The following is a 25100-nucleotide window of genomic DNA, read 5'->3' on the forward strand; positions in this document are numbered from 1 at the left end:
ACGGGCTGCTCTTATGCTTGTGTATGTCCGTTCATCCACGTGTGTTTACATACATGCTCATGACTGTTAAAGCTAATTATCCCAAAGGCCTGAGGGACTGAGCAATTTGGCAGCATGGGCTCACAGATGTCATTTAAACAGGCCGCGACCGACAACATTAAAGGTTACACTTTATTCTCTTCTAACCATTTGAGCCACAGTTGCCTCAGGCTCTACTGTAATGGAGCTTTGACACAAGCGTTGAACAAGTCCCAGATTGGATAAAGTGCCCCCTAAATCATTAGATTTTGTGGTCGTAGCCTTTTGTTGTGTTGCGAAATGAAAAGAAGAGAAGAATCCACAGGCAAGGCTGCCTGTCTGCAATGAATCTCCAGAGCAAGATTCATTAACAAGAGTGGGCAGCAGTGTGCGCTCAAAGGCCAATGTGTGTGTTGTGAGGCATAAAACAACAACCTATCAGAGACTAAGGAACTCACAGACACAGTAAATGTGGTGTCATAGTCTTAGGTCTTTAACAATACAAATGGATCCCAATCAGCCACAACATTAAAACCACTGATGGTGGTTCTTTTGACCCACCTAGACCAGACCACACACCCCCACCCCATAGCACTGACACTCCTTGATGGCAGCAGGAACAAAGACAAAATTTACTAGATCCCAAACTGATCAAGTATCTGTGGGACGATTCCCCTCAACCCATAGGACCCAAAGGCCCCCACTAACAACATCCACAGGACACCCTGTCCACAGGACACTCCTTCCTCTGAGGCATAATGTCTTTAGATTTAATGATGTGTGTCGTGCATTTTATCAAGGCATGTGTAGTGGAACGGAGCTGCCTCTGACGTGTTGTGTTAGCATGGAGGCTAAACCAGAGCTGCGGTTTGGTTCACCCTCTGATCTACTGAATTCCCACTTTGTTTTAGAATTTGAAGCAAATCCTCTCACGGCTCCCCCGTGACAAGCAGGAGAAAATGAAATGTCACGCGTAGCCTCACTGTATACGGGAGTGGCAGTGAGAGATGAGGCGAGGTGTGGAACTGCCTCGCAAGAGGGGCATAAATTGGTAGGAGTCTGACTCACCTTGAGAGCCTCGCAGTGCTCCAATTCATCAATCGGAATTTCAGATCAGAGCGCCGAGCATCGCTGCAGTCAAAATTATTAGCATTTTACTGCCGCTTGTCTGTCGACGGCAACAACATGAAAGTGGGGCTTCTGGTGTAGAGGGCTGCCGCTTTTAAAGGTGGATACAAAATGAGAAGTAAATACGCTGACATTCTGAAGTCTGGTCCCACAGGTCTTCGAGTCAGTATTATGCAAGATTGTGGACATGTCAGATCTCCCTGTAGTAAAGCACCCTATTAATGTTTATGGACAATCTACAGAGAGCGAGAAACTGGAAAATGACGAGAGCTCCGATCGAATCTATTAAACAGAGAACTGAAATTTATCCTGGAACACAGCTTGAAATGTGCTTTCACAAAATGTGCAGGAAGGAAGACAATGGGAGCTGTTAACGATCAGCCAGGGAGACACAAAGGTGAAGAATGTCTTTAAATCTTAAGCGGCGTCAATCAAAAGTGAAATGTATTGGCTTTTTAGCTTGTGATGCACATGATGTGATGAATATTTATCAGAGGAGCATACAGGAGTTGAACATTGGGAGCGAGGGAAGTAAATTTGACGAGAAGGAAGTAAGCCTGTGTAGACGAGGAATGAATTCATTCATATTTCCTATTAGGGAAGATTAACTCCATGCTCTGTGACATCTGGCTGGAGGAGTGCCACACTGTGTCCAGCTGGCCAAGGAGTGGTAAACCAGCTCCACAACTGTGCAGAAGAAAAACTGTGTCCTGCCTCCAGCAGGCTGCTTATCCTCACCAGTAATTATACATGCCAGAACTCCCTGGATGCCATGTGTAATTACCAGCTAAGTCTGAGCACAGCCTAAAGGGACAGAGCTGCACTTGGCGAAATATGGAAACGGTCTTCCACCGGCTCCTGACTTAAGGGGCCGGTGGGGCCCACATCTCATCACATCACTGGATTTCTTTTCAGATTTCTATCCTTTAGGGTCCACTTCCATATGAGAATACGTCGGTGTTTTGAACTTTTTATTCTGAGTAGATCCTAATTTCACAGTCGGTGTCAAGTTTTGCCTTGCGTCAAAATTATAAAAAGAACCTGGTTGTTTTCTTGCTAAAGAATCCATTTCATTAAGTGCATTTGTTTGGCATACTTGCTTCACTGCAATTGCTGCCCCATTAATTTAGCTGCAAGCCGCTCATCTCAGCGTACCTGCGGTACCGAAGCTGAGTAAATTTCAATTTCCTCCCCGGTGACTCTGTCTGTGCTGTCTCATTTGCCTGTATGTGTGTGGCGGTGGTGGTGGGGTGGCTTCCAATGAGCTGAGACAGGTTATCGCTCCAACACACTGAGACGCGAGACAGCTCTTGTTGAGAAATTGCCTATCCCGTAGTCTTCTGTTCTTCTTACTCCCCATGTGTCAGGTCTTTTGCTTGTTCTTAGACGTGCCCTAAACACCATCTGTCTCCGCGTTCTGGATATAGGAAGAAAATGATACTATGAACCACTGAACAGAAAAAGGGAGTTCCCTGATTATAGCTGGGGTGTATATGGCTTGTGCAGCATCTTTATCCACCTGTGTGATTAGACTGTGGATGAGGTATGGGTTCTGGGTGTTATAAGTTTCTTGTCATGCTTCACCTCAGATGCTGATATGCAGGCGGCACTGAATATGCAGATGTGTGGTCTGCAGAGCAGTGAAGGACCCTCGTACAATCACAGCCTCTTAAACTCAATTTTGTCTCTCGGCCTTCTAATTTTTCAGCACCTTTTTATCGTTTAGTTTCAGAAAAGCACATACCTGAAGAAAACATAGCAGTTCTGTCATGTTGCCTTTGTATGATTTCTGTGTTTAATGTGAAGAGAGACCTGATGTTATGCTCTTTCAGTGTTAATTGCTTGCACTCTAATTGAGCTCTACATTTTGTTGATGGGTTTCTTGCCAGCTTGCTTTAATGAGTGTGGTAACGGTCTATGGTCAGGAAAAATGCACCAATCAGCCACAACATTATGACCACTGACAGTAGAAGTAAATAACATTGACCATCTTGGGACAATTCAGTGTTCTGTTCACCCACCTAGACCAGACCGGACGCCCCCACCCCGTAACACTGACACTCCTTGATGGCAGCAGGATGCAGCCTGACACAGACACACACACAAAAACGGTTTAGGAACAACTCAAAAAACATGAACAACAGCACAAGGTGTTGACCAAGAAGATCCACAGAGGACCCCACTAACAACATCCTGTTACCAGACACCACAGGACACCCTCAGAAGACCCATGTCCATTCTCTGATGAGTCCCAACTGTTTTAGAGGCACGAGAGAGACCTACACAATGTTAGGAAGGTGGTCATAATGTTATCCCCAAATCGATTCATTTGCTTTGCTATTGTTTTTTTTGTTATTGTTTTTCCATGTAGCAATAAGGTAGATAATCGTTTTTTCAACATGTTCGCCACAACCTGCTAACACTTCTGTACTAGACAACTGTAAACTCATTCGACACAAAGCATCCCAAGTGGTGGTGGCTGGAAGAGCAGAAAAGATGAGGAGAGTAAATCCTCATTACGTGTCCGCTAATAAAGAATTACCTCTGTCAGCTGTAGCTTTTTTATTGTTGGAGAGCCCTCATCCATCAAAAAAGTCCTTGTAGCCTCAAGCAAAGGATTGCTTTTGGAATTACTTTTTCTCTGAACAGGTCCTTGGAGACATGGCTTAAGGGAATCAGGCAGAGATGGGAATAGCAGCATTTGTACAGGAAAGCCATCCTAGACTCTACCCAATCATTTGTGTGTGAATATATATATATATATATATACTATGTACAATTATATTTTCTCCCCCTAAAAATTAAATATGCACATAAAATCATCAGAGGCATAGTAACAGTAAAATAATTACTTTTTACACGTAGATGCCCTCAGTGTACATTCATAAGTCACAAACACAGAATTGGTTTTCTCCACCTTGGTACAGAAATATGAAGCCAGTGTTCAGCTTCTGAGGTAAAAGCTCTCCTGTCATCCCATTACCTAACCCGGTGCTGCTCGCCCCGCTCAGTCAAAAGCCACAGACGTCTTTCCTCGGCTACCTGGGAGAAATGGAATCACACTCTGCCTTGCAAAACACAGCTTTGGCAGCGCGGACAGCATCTAAGAATTTCTGCCTTTCGCGTTTAGAATTTCAGGCACAAAGAAAACAACTGCGGTGGAGGAGACAAGACAAGTCAAGTACACGGAGTAGTGTTCCTCTCTTTCCTAATTGCCTGTAGTCTCTGGGGTGTGTTATCTGGAGGGAAGCAGAGATGAGATGCAGTCAGGGCTGCTGTTTGTTCTTGCCACTGTGTGGGATGTGAATGATAGCTGGAGCCCTGAATGATATCATTAGTGAACTACTGCTTTGGCTAACATACTCTAGTCTATCAGTGCGGAGAGCATGAGAGATGGTGAGTTATAAGATAGTGAAGCGAGACTGTGGGTGGACAGTTGTTATCCCCTCTGTTGTTGAATGGTTATTGTTGTGTCTTATCATAGACCACCAGTGTTGTCAGGGAGTAGCTCTGCACAGAAGCCTTGCTGACAGCCCATACATTTGATGCCTCCGTTGTGGGACAATGGGGGATGCAGACCAATCCTTGCAACTAAATCTATTTGGCTGAAGGCGAAGGAAAAAAAAAAGATCTTAACAGTTGTACTGGTATCGCATGCGGTAATGATTTGAACAATTAAATGTAACTGAAAATGATTTAATTTTGGTGTATTTAAATTCTCAGGTTACCTCTAAAAATTAGTTTTGCTTCCAGTATTAGGTAACATTAAACAGTTCATTGCTTTAAACATCAGTTTAATTATTGAATATGCAGTGAAATATTTAACATACACTGGACTTGTATAGATGTGTTTTTTTGTTTGTTTTTTTTCATTCAGGGACTGACGTGTTAATGTTGACCGGTTGTTATGTTTTTCAGTTAGTTTAGTGTGTTTTCGTTCGCAATATTTACGGAGAAATATAACACAAAGTACAGAGGGTATTACACAAATTCATATTTGACCTGATTATAAAAATTAAAAGGATTCTTGAACCCATCATCCTAAAAGTAAATTTCATGTCATTCCCCACAAATGGCAGCATCATTATGCTGCTCCAATCTACCCGTGTTGAACTATTTCTCAAGCTGTTTCAAACCTGTTGTTGTCCCAAAAGGGCTGCAATGGCAGTTTCTAACCAAAACGTTATTATTTATTCATATGCTAATCAGCCATTTTACAACCATCAGATTAAAAGAAATACCACTGGAATTTATCCTCAGCTGATCATTGGTGTCGGTTCAGAATTGAATGGAAATCCATCTCACATTTAGATGTTTAGTCTCAATTAAAGCGGTCGACTGGCAGACTAATGGAACAACGCAGACTTAGACACATAGCCGTAGCATTTCTAACTACTCTGAAAGCTCTTCTCCTCTGGAAACTCAACAAAGGATTTAAACATCAAGGACATTTTGAGGACCAGGAACTATGTGGAAACAAAAGTTCCTTTGATGCAAGTTTAAACCAAGTGAAAAGCAAATTAAGTCAGTCACACTGAAGTGTGCCCAGTAAAGCTGTAGTTACTTGAATGGCTACTAGACTGTATACTGTGGAGCCACCCGGACTCACACACTATTTTGTTTCATTAATACTGCACTCTGCTCTGCCTAAACCAGTTACTAAGAAATGTTGTATTATAAACTTTATTTATTTTTTTCTCTTACTCTCATGGTCCTACAGGACCACTTCACAGAGTGGTTGGCATGGCAATTTGTACTCCTCATGATGTCACATCAAATAACTCACTAGCACAAAAAAAATGAACACTCAAGTATGCACAAGTATTATGTTAACTACCTAAGTCTACTACCAAGCACCCACTAACATGGAGGAGGCGGAGCTTGTGACCTATACTGGAGCCAGTCACCAGGGGGAGCTCTACTTGTTTTGGCTTCACTTTAGAGAAGGCCTTCCACCTCCATATTTATACAGTCCAGTGCCTAGAGACTTCCATTCACAGCAGATATAAACATGTTAACATGTTTCTCCTGGTACAAAAATGGACATCATACTGTCATCATACTACCAAAATGTTTGAGTTTCAGCTTCCTCCTGCTGTTAATATTGATTATTATAAATTATTATTCATAAATTTCTGCCATGTCATCCAGTTCCCAATAACAGTTATTTTTTCTTAGCTATCAATAAGGATTTTCTCAAAGTAGATGGCAATTTTGTTCAAATAGTATTATGTTTTAAAAATGGCATTAAAAAAAAAAAAAACACCAAAAAAAATAAACATCTTAACTATTGTGTCTTGTGTAATGACACAGCAGTTCGGTAGTTAGCACTAATGCCTCCATGCGCGAAGTCCGGGTTTAAGTCCAGCTCTGGGTGTTCTCATGTTCTCCCTGTGTCTGTGTGGGTTTTCTCCGGGTTCTTCTCCCACCTCCAATGACATGCTTGTTAGGCCAATTGCTGACCCTAGGTGTGAGCGTGAGTGTGAATGCTTGTTTGTCTATGTGTCTATGTGTTTCCCACCTCTCGCCCGATGACAGCTTGGATAGGCTCCAGCAAACCTCATGACCTTAGTGAGGATAAGAGGTAGTAGAAGATGAGATGTGTAACAATTGAATTAGATCTGTATTCATTGTCACATTGTTGCAGTAATTTTCTCTGGCATTGCTAACACAGCCATTGTGACTGTGTTTGGAGTGACTCATTGTTTCGCTGTAAATAGATCTTGTATATCTATCTCAGGCTGCCTTGAATGAATGATTCCCTGTCAGAAGCAGGTGATGTGTGCTCTCTGACTCATTGTTGAACATGGTGTCAGGTGACAGTAAAGATTATCTGCTCATGCTGAACAGATGCTGTCAGTCATTGTTATTACCCTCATGACGCAGACATTAAGAGGCATGGAGGGTTCAAGCCGGATGATCAAATAGATTTATCTAAGCCAGGAAGTTTCACCGGCAGCTGGCAATGCTGAGTTACGGCGCAACAAAAGCTGCTGCACGAACAAAGTAGGACAGCGGCGAATTGTGAGTGCAGCGTAGTAGCAACACGCTGCGTTCGAAAAATAGCCCTGAATGTGAAAAGTGAGATGGAAAAGAAGAGAACGCTGTAGCGTTTACATGTGATAATTATGCAAGGATGCTGGGGACATGAAGATGAGTGTTGCTGGCTCCCATCTGTGCCCTCTCAGTGCCAACCCTCCACTGTCACAGAGCACAAACCAGCAGCGGGTCGTAAAGGACGATACCAGGAAATTTGCACAATTTGCTGCAAGTTGGTTAAACTTCATAAACTATTGTTCATCCTGCTTTCCAGATCACCACTGGTTTCCAAATGTGCATGCAATATTTAAATAATGGCTTTCTTGAGATTTAAATATGTATTACATGTTAATGTTGCTAGTTACATGATGTTACTTTAGTGTATTTCTCCAGGTTGACTTTCATGCCGCACAGAAAATAATGAAAATTGGATGCAATAATAGCACCTTGTGAATGGAGGCCATTGTGCTATTCTTCAGCACGTAATGAGCACATAATTCCTCACAGCAAGGAATCATCATTATTGACACTTCTCATGGCTGAATGAATGTGATCTAAATTACAACGCAACCCCGAAAGACAGGAAACATAATTTCAGGCATCGACGGCAAGAGCTAAAAAATAGTGGGCAGTAATTTAAAGTGTGCCAACATGATTTGAAGAAACAAAACAAAATGAAAATAACAAAAAGCATAACATGCTCCCACTCTCCATCTGTGTCTGCCAGACAGAATGCAAACAGTCTACAAGCAGATGTGAGTGGGAGGGAGGTTCTCTGCCGGATCCTCTTCTGACTGACAACTGGCCCGATGGTTGTTCTTCTGCCTCTCCCACATCTGCATGCAGACACGTGGGCACATTAAGAGACATAATGCTGGCGGAGAGGCCTTGTAGTGCAGGAGGATCAAATGTCCATGTCGGCCTGTGTCTACTCTCTTTGAGTGAAAATGAGCAATCCAGGCGTGCTCTTCGGGTTATAATTTGGTTCATATTTTGATAATAGTCACACTTCAATATTTAATAATTTCCTAAATGTTTGCCATGAAGGGAATGAAATGTGTGCCGAGAGATTTTTAAAACCAGCTAACCCTTTTTCAATGTAATGTTAACACTGGTGCAATGAAAATGTATAATATAAATCATAGGTGTTCAACAGGGGGTCTGCGACCCCTACGGGGTCCGTTTAGGTACTGGCGGAGAGTCTCAAAATCTTTAGTTGTTTATACATTTTTTATACATTTTTTAAAAAAAATTCTCCCACAATTAACATGACCCCTCTACTGTTGCACATGTTTGACATAAAAAAAATAATATTTGGACCCGTGTATTATTTGAATAGCACAATATTGAATGCAAAATGATATGACAATAATGTATATTCATAAATAGCACTAGGTCGAGTATAATGTAGAACACATACAGTAGGTAGGGGGTCTCTACTTCATCTCTCAGTTTTGGGATCCTTGGCAAATCTTATGTGACTTGGTGTGCGGAGGAGTGAGGATTTCTGGCACATTGTTTGAACACGGTTTTAAACACAGTGACCGTGTGCACTGCTACATTTGTGATTTGGCTGCAGGGTACGTGGAGGAAGATATTCACCAGAGCTGGCAGCCTTCTGTCCAGTGACTCTTCAGACTACGTGAAGGTGCAACGTCTCCACCAGTTTAAATCAAACAGCTTCTATTTTTATTTCTACACATTTGCAGTTCTGTGTGGATGCTGCGTTAAATGAAGAAGTAACATTGCTCTCTTTTGCTGAGCCTCTTCAGCAGGCTTATTTATTAATAGTAATGTATCATAAATGTTTTATATTACATGGGAGAACAAACTGGTTATGTGTGTATAAAAGGACAGTGTTCAGTTATGTTTGTTTAGATTTTATGGCTTCATCGTTAAACAGTCAGTGCGTTTACATACACGTGAAAAAAAAACTAATTATTGCCTTAATTGGACTCTAGCTGGACAACGTAGGTGCATGTAAACACATTACTCTGATTAAAATCTGAGTTCTCCTTATCCCATTAAGACACCTGATAATGCGATTGGAATTTGTTTTTCTCCGCCATGTATACGCCTTAATGGGACTACAATTGGATAACGCGTGTGCGCATGCTCCACAACCGCTGCACATTTAGATGGAAAATAAAAATGTATGTGGATCTATTTAAAGCTCCACTCTGGAACTTATGTCTCCTCCTCCTGGCCGTGAGAGTAATTACATTAAATACAAACACTGTTGACACTTGTGTACAGCTCATGTTAGACTGCAGTCCCTCAGTTTCTTCTCTTCTTTTGGCACTTTCCAACGTAAAAAGTATGTTTCCCTGTCCCAGCTGATCATTTCCTACAATCCGTACCTAATATTTCTCTGAATGACGATTCTTTTTTTAAAAATTCAGAAACATTGTTTGGATTCTTCCTACCTTCTATTTTATTCTTTCTGATTTCCACAAACTGTGAATTCATAGAACCCAAGTTACATTTGTAACATTTGCAATATATATTGTGCTATGACATAAAGGCACCTACATGCTTTTGATTCAGCATTGTGTGAACTCGTTTTGTAAAGGTTTCAATGTTTAAAAGGGCTGCACCCAGCTGTAAGAACAGGTTTGTTGTAACTTTTCTTCCTCAGCATCTACAAGTACAGATCTCTGATTTGACACGGAGCAGCAAAATAATAGATGGGCTAACTTAAACTGTATTGTGCATAAATAATTTCTCTCACTTTCTCTGTTAATATGTGTTCTTTGTTTCTCTCTTTGTGTCTTGTCCAGAGGCCAGTGGAGAAGTGTCGCTACTTGGTGGGCAGTATCCTGTGCGAGGGCGAAAAGAAGCCGAAAGAAAAGCTGACAAAGCTGTATGAGAAGTTTGGGTACAAGGTGTTTTCGTTGCCAGAAGTGAGCCATGCGGTGACTGCCAGCTTCCCTTGCACCACCCCTCTGTCCCACGTGCTGGGACCTTACAGGGTCTACCCAAAACTCGCCTCCTACATCGAGGTAAAGACACTATGAGAGTGAATGGATAAGGCAGATACTGATAGATAAGGAATGTATTAAAACACGTTGCTAAAGTTGCAAATACAGTGTCATGTATTTACAAGAAATAATAGAATATCCCTGTCAATTAGCCTACTTCTTCCTCCTTTCCCATATTGAATGTATGTTATCACATAAAAAAGTAGAATAGGAGTTTTCTTTTTAGTCTCTGTTTCCTTTAATTGTAGTGGATGTCACTCATCTTGTGTGACTGTCTGCTGCCCTGCCTCCTGCTTGCTTAAAGACCCTGACAAGAGTGTGTTTAATTCATCACATGAGCAGATGAGGTCTTTAAAGGAAATTAAGAATAGATGAAGTAGTAGGACATGAAGGTACGTCTGAGTCCCTCGTCCCATATGCTGGGCTCCATGTCCTCAGGACAGGCCTCAAAAAGCTATTGACATTTACTGATGACATTTACACACAGATTCATTTAGGGGTGTCCCGCTGCATGAATAATGCCCCACATGTGCTTGTGTGCGGATGCGTGCAAGTGCATGCTTCTGTGTCCATCCATCTGTTTATTTAAGCCAGTTTCCATTCACAGGAGGTAAAAAGCATCTACTTTCTAGTCAAACAATGTACCCCTGTGTCTCGACAATTTGCTGGATTTATTTTTGAGATTTACCTGTTGTGAGGAGAACGAATGCCCTGTCTCCTATTCATGATACCATGAGGCAGGGAGGTACAGAAAGCTAATCTGTGGCAAGAGGGCTCACAGCTGAGTGCTAAAATCCATTGGTATGCCTGTTGAATTGTGTGAACCTTTGATGTTTTAGCAGTAAATCGCATTTTTAAAAAATGCCTACTTAAAGCCACTAAATGATCAGCATGCAGAAGTGGCGTGGATGGTGCCATTATGTTGGTGCTTCACTACTTTGTTTGTTGTTGTGTTCTGCTGAACACAAGGAAGTGGGTGCAAGGACTCTCTTAGTGGCTTAATCCAATTGGCTGTGTCCAGCTCTGCTAACATATCAAAACTATATTAAACTCAAGCTGCGTATTGTAGAAGCACATTTTTGAACGGTCTCATTTGGTTGAATTGTTGTTCTTCATCCTGGAGCTTTCTTCATTGGGAACATTAAATTATAAAAAAGCAAACACTGTATGATGTAGAGTCACCACACTCCTCTGATCAATACAATATTATCACCAGCTACTTTTTTCACTTGCTTTTACACCCAGATGTCCTCACCTGCACCTGTGCAGCCCATGTAACTGGTAGCAGGTGCCAGAGCAATGATAAAGAAATGATCTCTTCTGCAAGGAACTATAAAATACTTCCTCTTCACTAAAGGACAATCTAGAAGCTGCTTCAGTGAAGATGACTGGGGTCAGAAGCATATACTGATGTACATGCTCTGAACCTTGAAGAACCTCTGTCTGGTCAGCTTACTATCATTTACTAGTTTTCTCATGTTTTTACAGCACTTTATGTACTTTAACACACTGCACCAGAGGGCTAAACGGTCTGAAAGCGAAGCGAGTATCCCTCAGCGTTAAAATTTAGTAGCATTCCCTTTTTAGGCTGTCGTGCTGTTACGTCATCATGGCTAGTGTCAGTGAACATTTTTGTGATCATGCAGTTAGCTGATGTCGCCAACATTTATTTATTTATTTATCTATTTTAGCTCTCTCAACACACTTGTTCACGGTGAGACAGAAGAGCTCTGGTTGACCTAAGCGCTGTGGCAGGTTGTTTAGGAGCTGCCCCGATGCAGTTGATGGGCCGTGAACACATTACCACTGTGCATCCCAACTACAGCAAGGCTAATGAATAATGGAGTTTGGTTTAGAGAGGCCTGGTTTAGAGGATGGTATGTGAATTCGTAGTGTTTATGATTAATTGAGTACATTTGTAGAGTGAAGGACTTTGAAAGGAGGATGCACTTGGCGACATAGCTTTGTACAATTAATAAATGTAGTAGATTGTATTTCTACAAAATGGTTATCCTCATCTATGTGCAAAAAAATCACAGGTGGACCCTAATAAATAGCAACAAGCTGTAAACATTGGCATATTCTATTATACAGCCGATGTGTGAGGAGACAGTCACTGTCACATTCAGCAGGAACATTAGCAGTCATTTTCACTGCATGAAATTTTTGCCCAGCTTCAATTTTAGTCCATTATTGATTGACCGCACATCTCTGTTGGGGCCTTCACTTTACAATAACTTTCTTAGTTGCTGAATACTTGAGTTTACCCTATGGATTATGATTAGCTGCAGGTCGGGAGGTCTGTGAAAGGCGTGTGCAATTCCCTTTACCACTTAGACAAAATTACCTCAGAAATGTAGTCTTTTTCTGCAAGATGAGACATTACACACTAACTGAGTGGAATACTTGGGACAGAAAGTGAATGAAGTCTGTCACCGGATTTATATGTGTAAGTGCGAGCATTAAAGTCTTATCTAGTCTACACCAATCAGCCACAACATTAAAACCACTGATAGAAGAAGTAAATGACATTGACCATCTTGTGACAATTCAGTGTTCTGCTGGGAAACGTTTGGACCTGGAATTCATGTGGATGTTACTTAGACATGTAGCACCCACATAGACCAGACCAGACACCCCCAACCCATAGTAATGACACTACTTAATAGCAGCAGTCATCCCCAGCAGGATGCAGCCTGACACACACAAAAATGATTTAGGAACAACTAAAAAAAAACAAACATAAAGAGCAGTACAAGGTGTTGACCTGGCCTCCAAATTCCCCAGATCCCAAACTGATCAAGTATCTGTGGGATGATCCACAGAGGTCCCTCCCATAGGACCCAAAGACCCCAACATTCTGTTACCAGACACCACAGGACACCCTCAGAAGATCAAGGGTAACAATGTTATGCCTGATCTGTGTATAATAATATTACTTTATTAATTTTGTCATTTTATAGCTTGCAGTTCTTGTACAACTTTGCACTGGTGACATAATAAAATTGAATGCATATATCAGTTAACAAGGTAATTACAGCGCTTAATTGTGTTTTCAATATCTGTTTAAGTGATAAATATATCACTGTTTATCATTTACATGTTATTAGTTATCTGTCTGTACTCAGTTGTACAATCAATATTTGCTTATTTCAGTGGCAGTCTGTGGTGACATGCAGCCGGTTATCATGAGATCATGATGAGGTCAGCTCCCCGCCTGTAGAGGCCAGATCGGTGGGCTCGACTTACTGTGACGGCTCCTTCAAAGTGAAGGACTTTCCTCAGTAACTCTGATAAACCTCATGAGCTCCTATAGTGATTCACCTATCACTAAGCAGATAAAATGATCATCTGCCCCTTTTTAACTGAATACTTTCTTTGTAGCCTTTAACTGCGCCATGCTTCTGTCAGCTAACTTTGCCTTACATTTCCTATGAGCAGCGCATATAATACACAACAGAACAATAGACGCACATTCACATAAATATGTGTGATAGGCGTCTAGTGTATTTATTGTGAATGTTCTTAATATTTTGTTAATGGACTATCAATTGAATGTTTGATATCTTGGTCATCTGTGTTTCACTGCAGTCTTTTCACTTCACTTCAAATGGAGGCAGTCATTGAATGGATGTGACAACAGGATGTTTGGGATTGTATCATCTCCAAGTTAAAGGGACTGTCACTGAAAGAAGGAAAAATGAGAGGAGGAAGAAGTAGCTGTCAAACTGTATTAAAGGATTTGGGCAAGCCCTGTTTGATCTCTGTGAAAGCACCTTTTCAGGACCTAAAAAACAATCGCCGTGGTGTTATTTTGGTGGCTGGCTCAATCAAAACTGGAATAGTCCCCATGTGCAGAAACAAGATGATAAGCTGATAGCTCCCGTCCATTTAGTAATCCATTTATCTGAATCGAGCTTCATAAAAGCATTTCCCCCTCATTTCCCTTCATACTGTGTCATGTCTCAGTTTTCTTTGCCTGTTGCCAGTTGCCACAACAATTACAATATTTATATTTATAAACACCATAGAATTTCTTAGACTTGTGCCATCTGGGGTGTTTGGCTGTTGTAGAATAGGGATGTATCTGTTTGAGTTTGGTACTATTGTTCATATTGTGTGAAGAGGAATCATAAGCAATGCTGACAAACCATTTACAAACCTATTGTAAGCAGAACTGGGAAAACTTAACACAGTGTCAGCATTTAAATTCATTTCCTGTGTGGTGTCTGGAAAGGAAACCTAAGCAATTTAACAAGATTACCAGGAACACTGTTTTGAGCTAAGCCTGAATAGGTAATGTTGCTATTAGAGCTTTTTTACAACTGTTTGATTTTGTCTCTTCATTTGATTATATAGTAGTATAAAAAAAAAACATTGACAGTTGCAGGACCAATTTCCAATATGTCTTACATGTCTGTGTGTATAACTGAAGTTAATTTTCACCACTAATCCCCTGATTCTTGTTTGAAAAAAATTACAGGACTTCAAAATGGAACTGGTGCTGCCCTCAAAAGACACTGGTGTGCCACGTTTTAGAGCTTAGGTCATTCCTAAACCAAACTGGTGTGAGAACTAGAATAAAGTCTGTTACATGTTGGTCAGAAACACACATTTGTGGACCCACCACCCACGGTTTTAGGTGTGTGTATCTGTTGTGTTGACAGCGACCTGTGAGGGGGACTCTGTGCGTGTCTACTGTTGTACTGTTTGGTTGAAGCCCTACAAATAACCCCACCAGTGGATGCTGAGATTGTGGTGGGGGTCTGCAGTGATCCCATGATAAAGCAAACGGACCTGCTCAGGGTGTCCTGTTGTGTCTGTCAACAGGATGTTGTTAGTGGGGGTCTTTGGGCCCTATGAGTTGAGGGGAGGGGCCTCTGTGGATCATCCCACAGATACTTGATCAGTTTGGGATCTAGTGAATCTGGAGGCCAGGTCAACACTTTGTGCTGTTCTTCATGTTTTCTAAGTCATTCCTAAAGCATTTTTGTGTGTGTGTCTGTGTCCGGCTGCATCTTGCTGGGGATGGCTGCTGACATCAAGGAACCAAACTGCTATTACATGAGCTGTCCATAATAAAACCCTTTTCTAAATATAAACTGTGATGCAGTCCATCGGTACATCGGCACATCACACCACAGTGTGTTGTAGGAGTCCACACAGTGCACGACCCACCAGCTGGTTGCAAGTGGTTGTAACTTCATGTAAATGAGAAACTAATGTCCCTAGCGAAGATATCAGAGCCAAATCAGTGACAAGAAGGCAGTATAGTTCAGAGAGAGGACGATTAGTCTGAACTCGCTGTGGATAAATGTCTACGCAGGAGAAGATGACTATTGTTTTTTAGCCAAGTGATGCTTCAGTGTCAAATGAATGGCTGGGGAAATGATTGGCTACTTATCTACACCCCGTGTGTAAATGCATTAACTACTAGCTAGTTTGTGCACACTGACATACCCACAGTGACAAAGATGTGAGAGAAGGGATGCTGTGTTCATAAATTAACTCTCGAGCCGAAGAATTATTGGAATCATATAGGTCTACTGTGTGTCTTTGACTCATAAGTAAGGGCTGTCAGCAGATCCTCCCCTTGGTGGTGAACTGGGTCGGGTGGAACTGGGACAGACCTGCTAAAGTCAAACTTACATTAATGGTGAACTATGAAGGCTTGATTGTGGCCCCTGTAATTGTGGTTTTAAAGTCGCATCTCCACAGAAACGTTAGTAAGTGACAAGTAGATGTTTGGAGAGAGTTTGAATATTAAACCATTGGCAAATCCCTTTGGGCCTTTAAACTGTAGTTACACCAAGTCTACGATACATTTCATCATTAGGTTATTGTCTTTGAAGTGAAGACAAAGAATTTTGCTGTCACTGGAATGAATGGAACCATGAGCTTCTCAAAGGACAGGATTTGATGCTTTGCGCATCTTTGTCATATCAAGCAGTGAACTGCATACCTTTTGTTTGGGTTTTTTTGATCCCATTTGACATTTGATATGAATTCTTCATAACTGTTTTGACATTTCTTAATAATGAACAGACAACTAGGGGAAACCAGTTCCAGCCTGCAGTGTATCTCCCAGTTTGTGTGAGTTTGATGTGTTGGTGTTAATTGTTTATAAAATCTTGTCTGTTCTCACCTTTTTGGTTTGTGGCACATTCAAGCTATAGCACTATGAAGTGTTTTATTCCTCACCTCCACTCTGCTCATGGTTTATTCACCAGTCACTTTTCTCCATCTTCTTTGATCTTATTATTTGTTGAATCAAATATGGAATTTCTTTTTCACTTTTCCACGGCATCTATATCTATATATAGTTGCTTGTTGATAGGTTTGCCAGCATCCATGGAGTAAACAAGAACAAACGTGTCCTTTGCTTAGGCTTGATGGTCCTGTGGGTGAATATGAATTACAATAGTTGGGCCTCAGCCAACTATTGTTTCTATTTTATGTTTGTACGCACTGTATCAACTGAGAACAATTGTAATTCATAGAACACAATAAATGTAGGTTCCAAGTCTTTAGCTAGTGGATGTGTTGGTTAATTCATTAGTTATCTGGTTGAACCTTTGTAAGCAGCATCAGCCACCACCACTTAAATAACATGTGTAAACTGTGATAAAACATCACCTGCTCAAACAGCAGCAACCCTGCAAAGCCACCTCTAGCCATTTTGAAACCCTAGTCAAAATTATGGTTTGGCGTCCTATCTCGTTGTGATTATGGATTAACTACTGTTACACAGTAGCTACAGTAGCTGCACTGGCATTATAGGGCAACTTTGCTTTATTTCAACTTAGCTAACCTCTAGCTAATAAAAAAAAGTAAAATATGTTTGAAATGTTTGAAATGATGACATACATCTACACTGGGATCTGTTTTCCACATTCACTTTTTTCAACTTGGAGGGTTGGACAACCTTTTCATGATAACAATATCTTCTTCTTTTCCTTGCTGACATCTGTCAATAAGAACCACTGCAGCAGCTCTACCTGCCATGTATTCCGATAGCTTGCTCCGATTTTATTTTATTTTATTTGATCGTTTTGAGTGCTTGCAGCTGCGCCCTCCAGCAGGTTGCGCCCTAGGTGACCTCCTAGATCGTCTATGCTTGGATTCCAGCTCTGCCTGTACTGAAACTGTTCAGTCTGAAAGAGCCTTTAGGACCAAGTGTACATGTCTGTCAAACTATTTGCTGTCTGTCAGTGGGAAGTAATGACAGTGTGAAGGACCGGTTGCTCGGCCTTCACTTGGGTCTTTACTACGGTCTCTCTCCATCAAGAAGTATGCATGCATAAGAAATATAAGGCACCACAATCATGCTGTCATTTTGTTTGTGCTTATGTCCACTGACCAGTGATTGACCAGTCTTGCTGGAGCTCAGCTCTCTCCACAGGACCAGACCAAATACTTTATTGAAGTTCAGTTCTGTTTGTGTTGTTTTGTTGTGGTTGGACCAAAAAGGAAAAAGACGTGGAGGTACTCAACTTCACCATTCTCAGAACGAGACGCTTGGTTCTACATTTTGTAGGTGTATAATTCTCAGGCCAACAGTGACTCAGACAGAGAGTGAATAATTGGCCTTTGCCACTGATGCTGCAACACTAGAGTCTTTTTACACCTGTCACTCCGAGTTAGCCAATAAGCCTTTCTCACTACCAGCCAGCCAACATGAACGAGGAAATGGATAATGCGACTATATGAGCCTTCTACTCAATGCAACAGACCTGGTAGACGTAATGACATAATGTAAACAACTGTGCTTCCACCACCTGTTAAAGCATAGTTCTATCTCTGACCTTATCACTCTTTCCCACAGTAACCCCCCCCCCCACCCACACACACACACACACACACACACACACACACACACACACACACCACATATTAATAATAATCTTAAAACTCTGCTACATTTGTATAAAGACAATTATTTTCTTACTCGAGGCTTATTAAAGCATCCTCATCACTGCCTCTCATCCCAGCCTTTCTGATCATTGTGCTCTTTCTCTGTGACCCAGCTGACAAAGCTCAATACAGGTACCATCCTGACTGTTTGAATTTGTCTGAATTGTTATGCAGATAGTTTGTTTTTTGCTTTGTTCTACAGTGTATTGACACCATACAGGCGGGACTCACTGGGGCCAGTAGTTAGTATAGCTTTTCAGAAGCTCTCAAGGTGTTTTGGGTATCTGATTATGTATTCAGGGATGTTTCCAGACATTGCTCCAAGTGTCTGTTTTTTGTCTTTGTCCTGCCTTTCACCACCTGTCTCATTGCACAACGTTTGGAATAATGCAATATGCTAATCGGCTTTTCATTTTAGTTATTATTTTGGATGGTAGTTGTGTTTTTGCTGCAGAGAGAGGCCTTAATCAGAGACGGTTACCAGGCAGTATTATGACACAAAGAAACAGAGTCAGCTGAGTGCAAGGACTGCATGACCTTGGAAAGTGGGCTCGCAAAAAAATGTTGTATTTTGAAAACATAATTTAGCTATGAGAAGTATTTTTTTATAATTGCCCAGAGGGAGATAAACAGATGTCGGATGAGCCACGCTACCTTTTGCTCAGTTTGTGGATATATGCGAGATGAAAAAAGAGCTCCTCAACATATGGTACCTTCAAACTGCAACCTTACAAAACAAAACAAACAACAAATAACATCCATGAGCTTGTTTCTTGGAGGAGAAAAAAACCTTAACAAAACTATTGCAGATTAATTCTTACCTATCTACTGCTGTTAAGCTGTTTTAAATAACTGACAAAACTGCCCAAAGACAGCTGGTGCATTCTGAAGTACCCACATCTTTTTATTTTAAAATATATAAAAGCCCAAATGCAGCACCATTGGTGCACACTGTTAGTATCATCAGTCATGATGATGAGGCTTTACATGGTTCCACAGTGAGGGACGCTCCCTGCTCTTTTTTTTTCAGGCACTGAGAACTTTAGACCAGCCCAAAGAGAAGCGGAGGTAGGGGGAAAAGGCGTGGTAGCATTGCACCTGCTTTGATCCTCTTCAACCCCTCTACATCTTTAATGCCCCCAGGGCGTAGGGCGCGGAGGCTCCCCTAACTGCTCACTGTTCAGCGATTTGTGCGTGGGTTGGTGCAGAATGGCAGGGGTTGTGGCCGGGATGCCATCAAAGTGCAGAAAGCAAAGAGAGAGTCAATAAGTGATGTGTGAGTTTGTGAGCGAGAGCCTGTCTTTGTGACTGATGGCCGGGGACCTGGATGAAGATTTGAGCTCGGAGGAGAGGCCTCGTGTCTGTGTCAGGTTTTTGTATGAACGCATCGGTGTGCTTTGAAATGTAACTTGTGGTGAGAGCAAGATAAAGCTCCTTCATTATTAATGCTGTCATTCCTCAGCATTGTTCCCCGCATTACATCTTCACTGGTTAACACCGGGTTCTTCTTTCTTGAAGGCTCTCAAAGATAATAACCTCAGAAGCGGTCCCGTAGCCTCAGGGGCCTCTGACCAACAATGGTCATTTTACGTGTTTGCAGTTAATATGACTGTTATCCCCTCAACCTGCCGTTTGGAAGCTTGTAGCGGGAACACTTGGCTCGAGATGCTCAGTGATATATTTAGACTCCAGTGACGCTGATGACAGTTTTAGCACTTTTTTTTTTTCAGCAGTTTCCTACAAAGAGAGGGAGAGAGAAGGGGGGATGGCTCTTCCTATAATTTTATATAATGCCTGTTTTCTTGTTTGCTGTGCCAGGTATTCTGGGAATTACAGCAGCTCTGTTATTCACTTATTTTCTGTTTTTCATCCACAGCCTTATGCTCAGCTGCATCTTCCCCACACATAATGCTTAACCTTTTCACGCCTAGACAAAATCGAGTCGTAGACTGAACGTCAGTTTTTATTTTCTTGATGATTAAAAACATGATTCGGGTTAGGAATCCACTTTTCCAAAGGTGGAAAATAACGGCTTTGTTTATTCTTTTCCAAACTCTCTTACCCTTCCAATTTATTATCCTATATTTACTGAAAATTTTAGTTGGTGGTCAACACACTGCTGTGAGTAGAAATGGGCAGGTGTACTGACGTAGAAACCAAGTGATGAAATATAGTGTGCCAGGGTCAGTAATAAAACATTCCTCCAAATAATCTAGTAGTTTAAACTATATTTAGACTTTTATATTTCAATGGATGAAGAAACTGAAGCCGTTATATGGGAGTTGCTACCGTGAACACATTACAACTGTGATCTGTTATCCTATGTTCTGTGAGGTAAAATGACTGTTTTTGTCAATGGAGCCTGGTGGCTTTGGAGACGGTGATGAAACAGTTTCAGTTCCATTTGGAAACAGGCTGCCCCAGAACAAGGTGATATCTTTAAGGTTGTCCTTGTTTTTACACTCACACTTTGCTGCTGACCATGTTCACAGTTCAGTGCTTACACTCTGCACTGCTACCTTCATCTGCATCTCTAAGCTTGGGGCTCTCTATGGAAAAAGTATACCTCACACAGTCACTTCAAAATTAGTGTGAACCATCCTTTTAAATCAAGTCAGTTAATTCTGTACGGGCAAAATTTGCAGCCAAGGTCATTTTACTCATTTCTCATAAAGGACTTTAGTATCGGTACACAACTTTTGTGGGTCTTTACTTGAAATAATAATATTAAAAAAATATATATTAGACATTGTGATGGTAGAAATGTTGACCTGTTCCTTTAAGTTTTGCTGCACCTTTCAAGAACATGAAACCTGTAAGCGGTGTTGGATTTAATCATCCTGGTTGTCACGTATGGTTGGTCTGAGGCTCCGGTTCTTAGTGACAGTCCAGTGATGTGGGAAGTAAGGTTGATAGTGGGCAGAAGCATTCATTGTGGTCTTATTGATTCCTGCTTCCCTCTGGATACTCTTGCCACTGCAACTCCAGCTGGGCATCACGCACCATGCTGCCAATTAGAGTCACGCACTCATGTTGTGTTTTCACTGTTGCATTTGTGACCTACGTTTGTACATACATCTGTCTGCTCTACTGTTCACAAAACACCTGTTAGGTAAGGCAGCCATGCATTTTTCTGACCCCCTATACCTCATCTCTGATATGTGAACAATGGTTGCTGTGTTAGTTTTGTCAATGGGTCATGATCTATGGGAAGGTTTTCTTGGTATCCAGCACTGTCATTTATTGGCTGAGATTAAACCAGTTGACACGGTTGTGTTATAATGGTCTGTTAGAATGTGTAAGCCTGCCCTCTTTCATCTGTGTAGAGAATAGCAGCCAGGACGTGAGACAGAGGCAGTGGGAAGTAAACATTTAAGAGCTTAGAGGGAAGCTTTGTGCATCCGTGGGGTATTTGGTCATCGCCCATCCTGATGCATGTTCCCTGTTAGGAAGCACTGTAGCTGTCTCCACACACACACATACACGTTGGCACACAAAATCCTGTATGTGTCCGTCAAGTGGCTTGTTCATCAGATAGCTGGGTGAGGTTTATTGACTTGATTTCAGCTTAATACATCCAGCTAAGTCGGCAAAGACATCTTGGCCTTTAACCAGAAGTTCATGGCCTTTTACGAAGCAGTGCTCTGTAGGAGCGTTTGGCTCAGTCTAAATCTGTGTGTTTGATTGTAGCTGACGCTGGGAGAGTGGGTTTGTGAAGATTAGGCTTATCTTTGCAACATCATCATCATCCTCACAGGAAGGGCAGATGCAGCACACTCAGCGGAAACATGGGAACAGGGCAGTTAGGAGGGACAAGTAAAGAACATCTGTGTTTCTGAAACTAAAACCAATAACATAATTATTGTTTGTCAGGAAGACACACTCTTTTTGGCCGTCACCCAGAATGAGAATAGATGTTTCTATGTACAACGATTAGGCCAACCTATGACAATTCAATTCATTCTGCTGGGAAACTTTTGAACTTGGCATTCATGTAGATGTAACTTCTTAGACATGTAACATCCACCTAGACCAGACCAGACACCCACACCCCATAGTAATGACACTCCTTGATGCAGCAGCCATCCCCAGCAGGATGCAGTCTGACACAGACAAAAAAAACACAACTCAAAATAACATGAAGAACAACACAAGGTGTTGATCATGTACAGTTCAATGCCATGCAATAGTTTTGTAACAAAATATATAGTATGAATCTAAATTAAATTTGTGCTCACAGTTACCCTGTTCTGAGGTTGTGGTTCCTAAGGAGAAGCCATTTGTGGTGCCATGCAATTTCAAAACCAATAATCAAAGCGCAACTTTGAATCAGCAGCTCCACAAGTGAGTTCAAAGGCATTCATTCTACTCCTCTTACTGTGGCTCATGACTTTTAGCCAAATAACGGTACTGGGCACACAAATCCAATCCAGTTGACTTTATGGACAGCCATAGTTGACTTATGCAAGGGACCAAAGCTGTCATGATAAAAAATAAATACTGAAGTAAACTGTAAAATGGCATTCTATTACATGCACTAGAATAATAATAGAAATAAGAGTAAACATGAATTAAAATGAGAAATGTGAAGTAAATTGATATTAATGTTTTAACTCCCTACTGTATTTTTTACATAATATTCTCTATTTTATTTATTATGTTATTTTATTTTTATTCATATTAGTATTATTTTCACCCCTCATTTCAGTCCTATTTATTTTCCCCAAATTAATTATTTCTCTCTGTTCTTTTTTTACATTTCCGTCATTAAGCAAATTATGCCGGCTGTCACTCAACATGTGTCATGAGGTCGACCTTTGCCTAGTGGTTGACTGACCATCACCAGGGTCACAACAGAAATGGCTGCTTCCTTTCAGGAGATTAGCTCTGTTGTCCACTCAGGTTAAAAGAAGAGAAAAAAAGTGTCTCTGCTTCTATATAAACTCACCAATTTATTGAATGTTTGGTACTTATGTCTTCTTTAAGCTCCCTCTGCTTTTAAAGTGAATCTCTTGTTGCCCTTCACTTTGTAGGTGACAGTTGGTTTCATGCTGTCTGTGTTCTCTGTTTGACAACATGATACTCTCATAACTGCCGACACACCAACTAGGTACTGATGATGTCAACTAATGAAAACAGTAGAAACTAATGCTTTGCAACAATGAAATCTATATGCTTGACCTGAATACATATGCTGAGAACAGGCAGCTCATGTGCTACAGATGTGTATAGCCTGTATAAAACAGGCTGCATCTCGGCTCAAACAATAGCATTTAACATTACCTCACAGTGTGTTGTACGAGGGCGTAGTGTAGCCAGGTAAAACAAAATGTGGTATTTCTCTGAAATCTTCTTCATGTACTGCAGCTAAGGGTCTAATAACTTTGACAGTGAAATTCACCAGTTAATTGATGATATGTAACATTCTTCTCTGGGCCTGGACGTGGGCCTTCTGAGGATTTCCTGTGTCTTTGTGGTTCAAGCTTCAACACTGAGTTGTCACACACTCAGACGATCAGTGTTCTTTACTTCTCCTGACAGTGTTGTGGCGGATCGTGTATTTTTCATGTCACGGTAGTATGGCCTTCATTTTCACACACCTGATGAACTGCTGCTGCGGCAACGACCCACTGGGCTGCACACCTGTCTTCCCAGAGGCGTCTGTGCATGTCGTTATTGTTACATGATCGGTGACTATAGTCGACATGATATTTAAAGTGATGGAAGTCGACAAAATGAGTGGTCGCTAGTACCCACCCCCTTATATCGCATATGTTTTTTTTTTTTGTTTGTTTTTGACAATCATCACGACAGCCTGGTGAAAGTTGAAAAAGTATGACGGTCTCAGGTTCTTGTGTGTACACCCCTCCATGAAAAGGTCAGCACTAGTGGCTGTTGTAGATACTCCAGCTCCTGTATAGCCAAGCCAGCCTATGTAGCTTTATTATGCAGAGAAAGTGAAATGTCCCTCACTGTATTTCTAAGTTACTTCCACATGCCAGTTGTCACTTCCACCACCTCCTCACAATTGATTATGCAACCTTAATGTTCCTCTCACGTCTCAACACTACTCGGCCTGACATACAGCCCTTCCATCAGTCAGTCATTCTGCCTGTCTGGCTCTCCCACAGTGAAAAGGCCACACTGCCTTGTCACTGCGGGTTAGCAAATATTAAACAGATGCCAGATTACTCAGAAAGACCCCTATGGGCGGAACATACGGCAACTAATCCACAATCCTGTGGCTGCTGAGACGCAGGAGAGGAACAGGAGCAGAGGTGTCAAAAGACATCAGCTGCTGACATTTCCTAAAATGTGTTATGAGTTTTGCTTTTCTGTCACTTGATTTTACAGCTGTTGTTGCACAGCAGACCTATTTGTCTCTGTGTGGTTTTCCAGTGGATGCACAATAAGATGCTGGATTTATGTAAAGTAGCCATGCAGACACACAATGGCCTTGGGGTAATTCTGAACCAACAATAGGGAAAAGGGAAAATGATATGAGATGGGCCATGCTGCGTTAAAAAGTGGTAATAGTGTGGTAACACTACACTGTGTTAATACAACTTGTTCAACACTGATACTGAGATACTTGTCTCCTTTTTTTTGTGGTGATTTTTTTTTCTGCAAAATATGTGCAATAGGTTAGAAGTTAAATTAATTAAAAGGGATTAAACTAAGTATGCAAGCAATTTGTAATATGATGGAATATGCTTCCTGCGTGTAGGAAGTTATCTCAGTTGGCTTTCATTCATAAAACTTTTCCAAGGCCACCAAACATCTACATAAAACCATAAACCCTCCAATTAACCTACAATAAACCTACAATTTTCCCCGTAGGTGCAAAAAGAAAAAAAAAAAAACATATAGCCTGAGGACAAGAAAATGTCTTGCTGTAGGCCAGTTTAGAGGTGCTGCATTTAAGGCTGAAGAAAAACAACTTTTAGCAAGCAAACCAAGAACACAGAAGCCTCCACCTATCACCACATCACTGCATCTGACAGGTGTGGCACAAGCACT

The 25100-nt window shown here is 41.3% G+C and overlaps 1 protein-coding gene across 1 annotated transcript in view; it reads left to right on the forward strand.

The window, feature by feature from the left end:
- The window catches only part of tex264a (testis expressed 264, ER-phagy receptor a), a 73367-nt gene that overhangs the window by 4931 nt on the left and 43336 nt on the right, over positions 1-25100 (forward strand). Inside the window, exon 2 of the mRNA XM_047582224.1 lies at positions 9966-10187. Within this exon, the coding sequence (XP_047438180.1) occupies positions 9966-10187 (222 nt within the window). The remainder of the gene's footprint in view (positions 1-9965; positions 10188-25100) is intronic.

The sequence above is a fragment of the Mugil cephalus genome, chromosome 4 (assembly GCF_022458985.1).
Source record: "Mugil cephalus isolate CIBA_MC_2020 chromosome 4, CIBA_Mcephalus_1.1, whole genome shotgun sequence".
NCBI lineage: Eukaryota > Metazoa > Chordata > Actinopteri > Mugiliformes > Mugilidae > Mugil > Mugil cephalus.